The 12,796-nt window shown below is 42.2% G+C and overlaps 1 protein-coding gene and 1 long non-coding RNA gene across 2 annotated transcripts in view; one reads left to right on the plus strand and one right to left on the minus strand.

The window, feature by feature from the left end:
- The window catches only part of IL6ST (interleukin 6 cytokine family signal transducer), a 39,290-nt gene that overhangs the window by 12,551 nt on the left and 13,943 nt on the right, over positions 1 to 12,796 (minus strand). The window contains exons 6-9 of the mRNA XM_082241857.1: positions 7,935 to 8,086; positions 5,505 to 5,661; positions 2,613 to 2,695; positions 1,542 to 1,761 (exon numbers count right to left, since the gene is read on the minus strand). Coding sequence (XP_082097983.1) covers positions 1,542 to 1,761; positions 2,613 to 2,695; positions 5,505 to 5,661; positions 7,935 to 8,086 — 612 coding nt within the window. The remainder of the gene's footprint in view (positions 1 to 1,541; positions 1,762 to 2,612; positions 2,696 to 5,504; positions 5,662 to 7,934; positions 8,087 to 12,796) is intronic.
- Positions 3 to 3,357, plus strand: LOC309514318. The gene is made up of 3 exons (XR_014211919.1): positions 3 to 169; positions 412 to 511; positions 3,129 to 3,357. It is a non-coding gene; the product is annotated as an uncharacterized lncRNA (long non-coding RNA).

A 12,796-nucleotide genomic window follows, 5' to 3' on the forward strand; every position in this document is an offset into this window, starting at 1 on the left:
TGACCATAAACATACTGTGAAATTAGTATTTTTATTTCTAAAAGAATAACATTTCAAACATTAAAAAACTAAAAGGGGTTGTCGGAGAGTTGTAATTATATTTCACTACAACAAAATGTTAATAAAGCCTGAGCAGACGCCCAAGGTCACAGATCAAACAGTATCAAAGGTAAGCTGCAATTCAATCAAGTTTTGACACCCAAAGAGAATTCAAATGTTTACATTCTGAAGCACGTTTAATAAAGGTTTCATTGCTTCTTGATAGCTACTGTGCTGCAATGGCCGAAAGCAGAAAATAAAAATGACCTGTTAGTGGTCAGGTCCACCACACTGAGAAATTGCCATATAAATATAGCAGTATATAGTAAGGGAAGAAAAGATGTTTTTAATATGTACTTATTCCTGTTTCAGTTGTTAGGTGGTGCCACGTATTTCAGAGGAAGTCTTACAGATACCAGATATGTAATCCCCACTTGTTCCTCTTACCTATAGACTTCTGTAGAATGGGGCTGTAAGTATTACAACCCATTTTAATGTATTTGCATGTTATAGTATTTTACTTATCATAGATTCATAAATTTTAAAGACATGGCAGGGGTCATCTAGTCCTACCCCCTGCAATGCATGAATCTCAGCTAAAGCACCCATGACAGATGCTTGTAGGATTATTGGTTTTATTTTGTTGCGAGTTATGACTTCATAATAAATAATCTGTATTGGTATTTTCTATTTGCTTTGCTAATAGTCTAAGTTAGAATGAAGATGCCAAGTCTCGCAAGCTTGCTTCCATTTCCTAATGCCTACACTGCCTTAAATAAGTCAGAAACATTTAGAAGCTATCCTGTAAAGCTCCTGGATCTTAAGTTAAAATAAAAGAGATCTGATGAGGAAGTAGCAGCATTTTCTGAAGCCACCTTATGGCTGAAGCTAAGCAGTTCTGGGTATGGCAAATACCTAGATGGCCTGGAACCATTTTGGGTTCCATGACAGAAGAAAGGTGCATTATACACGTAATAAAATAAAATGAACTGGACAGATGGAATGCTAATTTGAAAACAAACAGAAACTGAAAGGCTGATATCCTTCAGTAAGTTTGAAATATTTCCTCCTCTTGTGGGGATCCAGTTTACACATCACATTAAACCACAGTTAGAAACAAACTATGATTTAGTGTGAATGTGCAACATGTGGCTAAAAAGTTCTTGCTGTACTTCTCTGGCTTTGTTGTGTCTTCCAAACTCAGGCTTGAGGTTTGTTTCTTCCCTAACAAATGACAAGCAGCAAGCACAAACCTTGGCTGCTGCTCCTAGTTTGTATAGCAAGATACAAACCAAGGACCTGGGCTCAGATGACATGACAAGCCAAACTTTTTTTGTTCCTTGCAGGAGCAAGGAAGGAGTGCAGCACAAACTTTTCTGTAGCATTCACTTAAGTGTTGTGGTTGACCATTTAGTTTAATCTTACATGCAACTCTTCTAATGGGATGTGTGAAGTAGGCAAAAAAGTGGAATATATACTCAATGCCATGTAGGAAAACTTACCTCTTGAGTTAGTTGCTGGGATCAGCAAAACTGATGCAGGAGATTCACCCACACTGTTCGATGCTTTAATTCTCACTTCATATGTCCCATTTTCTACATTTAGAGTCAGCTGTGTGGTGTTTAGACTGTAGAATTGCTGTTGAAAATGAAGTGGTGGCTTTCCCAAGATAGATACATCGTATTTCAAAATTATTCCATTAGCTTCAGAAGGATTTAACTCCTGTCCAAAATAGAAAAAGATCTGTTTTATTTGACAGTTTATATGTGAACATCTGAGATTAGCTAATGAGAGTAAGACCTTTAGGGGTCACTTATGCCAGAACCATCTATTCTGATGAGCTGCAGCTCACCAATGTCTAAGGCAGAGCCTTTCTTGGACTTGCTAACCAATATTGTACAAGGATCCTTTTTTATGCAAAGCATGTCTACTACAGAGCTATGCATGATACCTTTTCCAAAGTCCTACTCAGCCATGATATTTACCATCTGGCCTTGGGCACAATGCTCCAACTAACATAATTTCATGCTTCTCATCTATTATGACAGGAACACACTATCTTGTAACTTGCTGAGATCAGGCTTACGTGTTAAAGCTTTGTTCAAAGAGAATAAATTACTCCACTCAAAATTATTTTGCCTCATAAGCTAAACATGGACAATTGTCAAGCAGTATTTCACAGAACTGTTATCCAGAAACTACATCCATGTGTGCCATGTTTATGGAGAAGGGCACATATATACCTGCACAACTTGCAGTTTGCAGAAGCAAGGACTAAGAAAGCATAAGATCTTCATCCCTGTTTATTTTAAAAACGGACAAGTAGCAAATGTGACATACACGAGCCTTTTACTTCATAAGCTTCACGTGTGCATATCTTACACTTCAATATATCCTGAGTGCAATATGTTGTGAAAGAAGCTACCACCTAGAAGAAAGTGTCTACAGTAGTATGTGTTATGGTATCATGAGTTTACATATAACAGGAATTATGTTTGAGTGCAGATGACAGATATTAGTAAGAACATCAGGAAATCAGACATTCAGAGTGTAGTAAATTTGGTACTATTTACCTTCCAGATCAGCACCAGAGTCCAGTTTTCTGGTGAGTGAACAGGACTAATCTTCCTCCACAGATCTGGTCCTTTAGTTGGTTCTGATAAAGACAAACATCTCTTTTAAGAATCATGTTTATTTAGCCCACTATTCATTTTTCTTTAATATATATGTAGGGTACTGAAAAAGATTCAAGCCTATATATATATTCACAAGTGCTTTGCTGCAGTAGATGGAGCATGAAGAATAGCAGCCGCCTAGTCATCCAATGGTTGGCTGTGACATACAACCGGGCATGTGTCTGCTGATATCACCTCCATGATTTGGGACAAGCACCTAGGAAAAGTGGCTGGGAGACTCCTACAGCTTTTCTGAAGTAAGGATCACAGTTGTGTGATCTGAAGGAAAGACAGACCCAGGAGGGCTAAAAGGCCCAAACTTTTTACTCACCACCAGTTAGGAATATAGTAAGGGAGTGGGGAAGATAAGAAAGCAGGTACAGAAAGTCATTATACTTTTTTTTTTATTTCTAGAATAAGTTTTTTAGGAATACATACAGCATGTTCATGGATTTTGATTTATCTTGTACTAACTACCAATCCAAATGAGAATAATAGTTGGTGTTTCAAGTCAATGTTATAGCTGTAATGAACATGTCAATAGCTCTGGAAACATGTTCCAAATCAAACTCTTAATATCAATTTAGAATAATTGTTTTATAAACCATTTTTGTTAGTTCTTAATCTCTTTAAGGTTTAAACCATATTTGTTGTTGTTGTTTAGTCGTTTAGTCGTGTCCGACTCTTCGTGACCCCATGGACCAGAGCACGCCAGGCACTTCTGTCCTCCACTGCCTCCCGCAGTTTTAATAATAATAATAATAATAATAATAAATTTTATTTATATCCCGCCCTCCCCAGCTGAAGCCGGGCTCAGGGCGGCTAACAACAATCAAATAATCAAACAATCAAATAATCCAACATTATAAAAACATTTCAATTATAAAAATTAATTAAAATCAAATTGATGGCAACCGTTAAGCAAAATTCTGTGCAGGTTGCCAGAGGAGGGAGTCAGGCTGCGCCCTAACCAAAGGCCTGGTGGAACAACTCTGTCTTGCAGGCCCTGCGGAAAGATGTCAGGTCCCGCAGGGCCCTAGTCTCTTGTGACAGAGCGTTCCACCAGATTGGAGCCGCAGCCGAGAAAGCCCTGGCTCTAGTTGAGGCCAGCCTAACCTCTCTGTGGCCGTATAGGGCTTTAAAGGTTAAAACCAGCACCTTAAACCTGATCCTGTACTCCACCGGGAGCCAGGGCAGCTGGTATAGTACCGGATGAATGTGATCTCGCAGTGAAGACCCCCATAAGGAGTCTTGCCACGGCATTCTGCACCCGCTGGAGTTTCTGGGTCAGTCTCAAGGGCAGCCCCACGTAGAGCGAGTTACAGTAATCAAGTCTGGAGGTGACCGTCATGTGGATCACAGTGGCTAGGTCAGGGCGAGAGAGATAAGGAGCCAACTGCTTAGCTTGGCGGAGATGAAAAAATGCCGCCTTTGTTATAGGTGTAATCTGCGCCTCCATAGAGAGGGAGGTATCGAAGATTACACCCAAACTCTTAACGGACGATGTTGGCACTAATTGCACCCCCGCAAGAGATGGGAGTTGCCCCCTCAATCCCATATCGTCCCGTCCCAGCCAGAGGACCTCTGTCTTCAAAGGATTTAACTTCAACCGGCTCCCACGTAACCATCCAGCCACAGCTTCCAGATATCTGGTCAGTGTGTCTGGGGCTGAGTCAGGATGGCCATCCATCAACAGATAAGAGTTGCGTGTCATCGGCATACTGATGGCAACCCAGCCCAAAACTCCAGACAAGCTGGGCGAGGGGGCGCATAAAGATGTTAAAAAGCATTGGGGAGAGTATCGCACCCTGAGGCACTCCACACACCAAGGAGTGGCGCGATGACAATTCCCCCCCCCCCGGACCAGAGAGAAACGAGCGCAGCAACTGAAGGACTGTGCCCTGGATCCCCACGTCGGCAAGGCAGTGGTCCAGGAGTTCGTGATCGACCATGTCGAAGGCTGCTGACAGGTCTAGAAGAATCAGCAGCCCTGACCCGCCTCGATCCAGCTGCCTGCGGAGATCATCTGTTAGGGCAACCAGAGCAGTCTCGGTCCCATGACCAGCGCAGAAGCCGGACTGGAATGGATCCAGAGCCGATGTTTCATCCAGAAACCTGCCAAGCTGTTCAGCAACCGCTCTCTCAATCACCTTACCCAGGAATGGAAGATTCAAAACCCGGCGGTAATTGGATAGATCTAAGGGATCTAATGATGTTTTCTTTAAGAGCGGGTGCACCACTGCCTCCTTCAGTTCCCCTGGGAATATCCCGGGTTCCCCTTTTTAATTATTATATTATTATTTTGTCAAGCATGTAAAGTTGAATGTACACAAGGTAAATGCTTGTAAGTTATAGGCCTACTGTACTTATTAACAGCTGGCTATATGGTAATCAGCTATAACTGGGGGTGGGGTGGGGAACCAACCCTCTGAGATACAGGGATGATTTACAGTTCAAATGGTAAAATTGACAAATTTGGTCAAGGTAAGAGAAGGAAGAAAACTTGTTAATTTGTTGAGAAATTGAGCTTTATCATCATCTATTGTGAAATAAAGTACAAGATAATGCTGAACCATTACTTGGAAGTTAATAAGAGATGAACAAACACCAGAGTAAATTCGCAAATATTAATAACTACTGTTTGCTACTCATGATTTAAATGACAAATTGCATTATATTGTATCATAGTTATTACACATATGTATACATATTTATTGTGTAGAAACCTTTTAATCAGAAACACATTTTGACAATTCGGAGCAAACTGGAGAAGTTTGGAATCTTACTTACTATCTTCAGCTGTGAACCCAACTACTTCTTTACTCCAGTCACTCCAGTACTCTCCCCAACTAGTTACACAACGCAGCTGAAACACATATTTTGTGTTTGGTCTGAGGTCTTGAATGAAGAAGGAATCTCTCTGTGTTGCTGTGTCTTCAAGAGGAACCTGTCAAAATGAAACTGGGCTTTAAGAAGTGCTACTAGTGAATAAACAACATTCACTATACTGAATTTTCTAGCTCTCTCTCAAAATCAGCATGGCAAATTTAGATGTTTTGTTTGAATGACCCTCATTAGCAGAAAACATGAAATTGTGATCAAGAACTTAAATTCAAATTACACTATTGTTTAGTCACTATTCTCTCCACCCTCCATTTAGTGTTTTTTGCCTGATTAAAAAACTGAGAAAGCTTATGAAGCTAAACATCTTACCAAGAGAGTGAAAGTAACTATACTTTATAATAATTCTTACATTGCATCATTCTTTTTGCAATTCTGAAGTATGTTGATAACAAGCATCAGTATATATCTTAGACTTTTTGAAATCTGCCACCTAGTGATAAGTAATGCAGTCTTTGCAGAGATTTCACTCTGCCCTCAATCCTTCAAACCTATGAAATTTGGCTGGGCACTACTTTGGCCCAGTACTAGTTTCAAGCAGCTGCCTAGTTTTCCAAGGAGTTCACACTCCTTGTCTGAAACCAGGATTCTAAAATTTAGCCTCCACTGTCTTAAAAAATATCCCAAGCTTATAGTCTTAACATGTGAAAGCACACAAATTAATGTGTACTGCAATTCATGTGGAGCAGGAGGTAGAGACAGGGTTCTTAAGCAGATGGAACCTTCTCCCTTCATCATAAAAGACCCAAGTAGATTAAGTATCCCTTGGAGCTAGATCCATACTGCTTCACATTATATTTGCTGTGGCACTTATTCCTTTTTCTACCACACCATTCTTATGAGAAGGAATTTGCAGCAAGAGCTCTTGCTGTTTTTTTTAAAGTTTCCCTTTCAGCGGTTTTAGGAATTTAGCTATATCATTGCTTCAAGACACTGGTCCAGCACTTTCACAGCCTCTCCGGATTCAGACAGAATGGAGAGGTAGAGCTGTTTATTGCTGGCATAGCGATGCTACTGTGCCAAATCCTCAAAGGACAGTCCCCAACAGTTTCATACAGAATGTTGACTGGCATAAGACAGAATGGACCTTTGCCTGACTGCACAAATCAAAAGCCACAGGGCCGAGGACGAGCCTCCTAGAACTACTTTCTGGCTGTGACCCTGCAGGTAGGAACGGAACCACCGTACTGTAATGCAGTACCTTCAACTCCCACCTCCTTGAGTTGCACCAGAAGAACACCATAGCCAATAGTGTCAAAAGCCTCTGAGAGGTCAAGGGCAGCCAAGAGGATGGCATATTTTAATAAAGGATGTTTTAAGCTGTTTCAGTGTTAAAACTGGACCTGAAACCAGATTGGAATAGATCTATGTAGTCTGCTTCCTCCGGGCATATGTGCAGGGAGTATTAAGACACTGGATGGTAGTTTTCTAAAACCTTGGAGGACCTCAGGGGGGATAACCTTCAGAGTGATGGACATAACTCTCTCTTGTAACGAGGCATTACCAACACTCTTGACCCATTCAGTAAATCCTGTCCTGATTTTATCAGCCATGATGGGTAGGGATCAGGAGAGCACATTGTCAGCCTCACTGGCACAAGTGTCCTGCTCACATATTCAGACCGCAACCTTTGAAACTGATCCCACAAGGTGTGATTTGATTATGTTCTAGGGACCACTAATGGACTTGAACCAACTGAAGCATTAGGTTCAGCAGAAATCCAAATGATTTTGCCTTGGAAGCGATTTGCAAATCTCACAGTACTACTACTGGAAAAAGGCAGAATTACTCCCTCTGAAAGATGCAACACCTATCCCCAATAGAGATAGACATTTGCTATCAATATAAAGCTTATATACAAGCTTATATAAAGCTTATGTGGGATCTGAAGAAGTGTGCATGCACATGAAAGCTCATACCAATAACTAACTTAGCTGGTCTCTAAGGTGCTACTGGAAGGATTTTTTTTTTTTAGTTTCGACAATTATCAAGTCAAACTTATTTTCCTATCCTGCCAGCAGCCTGTCAATCCCTTAGAAACTACTGTGAAGTAGAATTGACAAGCTTCCTCAACAGTTTATTTTCCTTCTGACTTATTCTTAAATTTCTATTTCACTTTTCCCAACAAGGATTTTTTATATTTCTTTTCACATTATTTAATTTATAAATCTTTCCACTGAACACTTAACTGAAATCTATATTTTCTCTTATTTAAACAAATACTATTCTAGTAGATAAAATGCAACTGTCACAGCTCTTTGGATGCAAACACACCAAATGCTACAAAAAATAATTGACAAATAATAGGTGTGGGGTTACCTGGATCCAGTTTATACTGTCAATGATCTTGTATCGAATTTGAAATCTCAGCTCCAGTGGTACTTCATGAAATAGGTTTTCCCATGATAGCTTTAGGACTCTGGGAAGTTCTCCTGAGTTGAGGGACAGATTGGATGGCGGCAGCGGTTTTACTAGGGGGAAAAAGGTGCACTCAATTAGCCACAGGCCATTTCACTGTTTTTAATATACCGTATTTTTCGCTCTATAACACGCACCAGACCATAACACACACGTAGTTTTTAGAGGAGGAAAACAAGAAAAAAAATATTCTAAACGAAATAGTGGATATATGATTTTTGTGGTTCATGCTGTGGCCACAGACATGTGATCTGACAGTAAGTTTGGAGTAGCCCAATGCAAAAATCCTGAGGATCCATGTGGATCCATGCTTTGTAACCACGGAGAAGGGAAGGAAGCGGAACCATGGATCCTCTGCTCATGACTGTAGCAGATCCCCCCCGCCCCGCAGGCATTCGCTCAATAACACGCACAGACATTTCCCCTTACTTTCTAGGAGGAAAAAAGTGAGTGTTATGGTGCAAAAAATACGGTATAAGGTAAAAGTACCCCTGCCCGTACGGGCCAGTCGTGTCCGACTCTAGGGTTGCACGCTCATCTCGCTCAAGAGGCCGTGAGCCGGTGCCGTCCGAAGACACTTCCGGGTCACGTGGCCAGCGTGACTAAGCTGCAGCTGGTGAGCCAGCACCAGCGCAGCACACGGAAACACCGTTTACCTTCCTGCCGGAGCGATACCTATTTATCTACTTGCACTTTGACGTGCTTTCGAACTGCTAGGTGGGCAGGAGCTGGGACCGAACGACGGAAGCTCACCCCGCCGTGGGGATTCGAACCGCCGACCATACGATCAGCAAGTCCTAGACACTGAGGTTTTACCCACAGCGCCACCCGTGTCCCTTTTTATATATGGTTACAATTAATTTTTGAGGGACGCGGGTGGCGCTGTGGGTAAAAGCATCAGCGCCTAGGGCTTGCCGATCGAAAGGTCGGCGGTTCGAATCCCCGCGGCGGGGTGCGCTCCCGCTGCTCAGTCCCAGCGCCTGCCAACCTAGCAGTTCGAAAGCACCCCCGGGTGCAAGTAGATAAATAGGTACCGCTTACCAGCGGGAAGGTAAACGGCGTTCCGTGTGCTGCGCTGGCTCGCCAGATGCAGCTTTGTCACGCTGGCCACGTGACCCGGAAGTGTCTCCGGACAGCGCTGGCCCCCGGCCTATAGATGTGAGATGGGCACACAAACCCCAGAGTCTGTCAAGACTGGCCCGTTCGGGCAGGGGTACCTTTACCTTTACTTACAATTAATTTGAAGTCTAATATTCAGGTACACAGCACAACGTTTGCACCTTTATGACAGGAGCACAAACTTTCAGAGAAGTGGTGGGCTTCAAACTAAACCTCTCCAAAACAAAATTGCTGCTTAAAAATGTAACAACGTAAGAAAAGGAAGACCTGGAAAAAACATCTGGCTTAAAGATCTGCAATAAAGCAAAATACTTAGGTATCTGGATCTCTCCAAAAAACATCAATTTATTTCAGAATAACTATATGAAAACCTGAAAAGAGATTAAGAGGAACCCTGAGATTTGGAGTCGGCTAAACCTTTCATTTTTAGGAAAGATCTCTATCATCAAAATGACCATGCTTCCCAAATTATTCTTTCTATTCCAAACAATTCTGATTCTGGGTGGAACGGGCTGCCTCAAAACCTGGCAAAAAGAAATCTCAAAAATTTTATGGCAGGGAAAAAGACCTAGAATTAAACATCAAATTCTAATCGATGCAAAGGAAAGAGGAGGCTTTGCCCTGTCTGACCTAAAATTATATTATGAGGCAGCCTGTTTCACCTGGCTAAATGAATGGTGCACACTTTAAGATCCCAACCTCCTGGTCTTACGAGGGTTACGATAACAGGTACAGGTGGCATGGGTACCTGGGATATGGGAAAGTAAAAATACATAAAAACTTTTTGAACCATATTGTTAGAAAATCCCCGTACACAGTTTGGGAGAAATATAAAGATCTTTTAAAGCCTAAGACTGGTAGATTTCACCAGTTTAGGCAACCACGGTAAAAAGGAAAAATACGGAAGGGAACTCGCCAACTTAAAAAACTTTACTAAAGGAAGAAACAAACAAGTTAAAGCTAAAAAGTTTTGAAGAAGTAAGAGAGCAAATAGCAGATTGGTTTCAATACTATCAACTATTTGAGACATCTAAGATGGATAAAAAAGGGGTTTTTGACAGAGGCACCCAGACTGGAAACAGATTTGATCAATTCCAAAACAAAAATTCTTCCCAAGACATACTGATTCCTCCTTGACTGGGATGTCAAAGAGGAGGAGGAGGTTAAAGCCGCCAAGATTAAATGGGCCCAGGATTTTGGGTATAATATTGGTATGAAACAATGGGAAAGTTTATGGAAAGTTAACTGGAAATTCATGGTGTGCTATATGTTCATAGAATCATAGAATCATAGAGTTGGAAGAGACCACAAGGGCCATCGAGTCCAACCCCCTGCCAAGCAGGAAACACCATCAGAGCACTCCTGACATATGGTTGTCAAGCCTCTGCTTAAAGACCTCCAAAGTAGGAGACTCCACCACACTCCTTGGCAGCAAATTCCACTGTCGAACAGCTCTTACTGTCAGGAAGTTCTTCCTAATGTTTAGGTGGAATCTTCTTTCTTGTAGTTTGGATCCATTGCTCCGTGTCCGCTTCTCTGGAGCAGCAGAAAACAACCTTTCTCCCTCCTCCATGTGACATCCTTTTATATATTTGAACATGGCTATCATATCACCCCTTAACCTCCTCTTCTCCAGGCTAAACATGCCCAGCTCCCTTAGCCGTTCCTCATAAGGCATCGTTTCCAGGCCTTTGACCATTTTGGTTGCCCTCCTCTGGACACGTTCCAGTTTGTCAGTGTCCTTCTTGAATTGTGGTGCCCAGAACTGGACACATTACTCCAGGTGTGGTCTGACCAGAGCAGAATACAGTGGCACTATTACTTCCCTTGATCTAGATGCTATACTCCTATTGATGCAGCCCAGAATTGCATTGGCTTTTTTAGCTGCCGCGTCACACTGTTGGCTCATGTCAAGTTTGTGGTCAACCAAGACTCCTAGATCCTTTTCACATGTACTGCTCTCAAGCCAGGTGTCACCCATCTTGTATTTGTGCCTCTCATTTTTTTTGCCCAAGTGCAATACTTTACATTTCTCCCTGTTAAAATTCATCTTGTTTGTTTTGGCCCAATTCTCTAATCTGTCAAGGTCGTTTTGAAGTGTGATCCTGTCCTCTGGGGTGTTAGCCACCCCTCCCAGTTTGGTGTCATCTGCAAATTTGATCAGGATGCCCTTGAGTCCATCATCCAAGTCGTTGATAAAGATGTTGAATAAGACCGGGCCCAAGACAGAACCCTGTGGCACCCCACTAGTCACTCTTCTCCAGGATGAAGAGGAACCATTGATGAGCACCCTTTGGGTTCGGTCAGTCAGCCAGTTACAAATCCACTGAGTGGTAGCATAGCCAAGACCGCATTTTACCAGCTTCTTTACAAGAATATCATGGGGCACCTTGTCAAATGCCTTGCTGAAATCAAGGTAGGCTACATCCACTGCGTTCCCTTCATCTACCAGGCTTGTAATTCTGTCAAAAAACGAGATCAGGTTAGTCTGACATGACTTATTTTTCAGAAATCCATGCTGACTATTGGTGATCACAGCATTCCTTTCTAGGTGCTCACAGACTGTTTGCTTAATGATCTGCTCCAGAATCTTCCCTGCTATTGATGTCAGACTGACTGGGCGGTAATTATTTGGGTCCTCTCTTTTCCCCTTTTTGAAAATAGGGACAACATTTGCCCTCCTCCAGTCTGCTGGGACTTCGCCTGTTCTCCAGAAATTCTCAAAGATGACTGCCAGTGGTTCTGAGATCACATCTGCCAGTTCTTTTAATACTCTTGGATGCAGTTCATCTGGCCCCGGAGACTTGAATACATCTAAACTAGCCAAATATTCTTGTACTATCTCCTTAGTTATTCTGGGCTGTGTTTCCTTTGCTGAATCATTTGCTCCAAATTCTTCAGGTCGGGCATTGTTTTCTTTATCGGAGAAGACTGAGGCAAAGAAGGCATTGAGGAGTTCAGCCCTTTCTGTGTCCCCTGTTTGCATTTCACCATCTTCTCCTCTGAGTGACCCCACTGTTTCTTTGTTCTTCCTTTTGCTACGAACATACCCATAAAATCCTTTTTTGTTGCTTTTAACCTCTCTAGCAAGCCTGAGTTCATTCTGTGCTTTAGCTTTTCTGACTTTGTGTCTACACGTGCTGGCTTTTTGTTTGAATTCCTCTTTGGTGGTTTCCCCCCTTTTCCATTTTTTGTACACATCCTTTTTTAATCTTAATTCGGTTAAAAGTTCTTTAGATAGCCACCCTGGCTTCTTTAGGCACCTTCCATGTTTCCGTCTCATTGGTATTGCCTGACGTTGTGCTTTTACTATCTCCCTCTTAACAAACTCCCAGCCATCATGAACTCCCTTTCCTTTTAGTATTGTTGTCCATGGGATCTCACCCAGCACTTCCCTAAGTTTTATGAAGTCGGCTTTCTTAAAGTCAAGAAATTGAGTCCTAGTATGCTTGGCTGCTCCTTTCCGCTGTATAGTAAACTTCAGAAGAGCATGATCACTCGCGCCTAATGACCCTTCCACTTCTACCCCACTAACCAGGTCATCAACATTGGTTAGGACCAGATCTAAAATGGCTGTTCCTCTTGTTGCTTCTCCCACTTTCTGGACAATGAAGTTGTCTGCAAGGCCAGTGAGGAATCTGTTT

Source organism: Podarcis vaucheri (assembly GCF_965113315.1).
Source record: "Podarcis vaucheri genome assembly, chromosome: 11".
Taxonomy (NCBI): Eukaryota; Metazoa; Chordata; class Lepidosauria; order Squamata; family Lacertidae; genus Podarcis; species Podarcis vaucheri.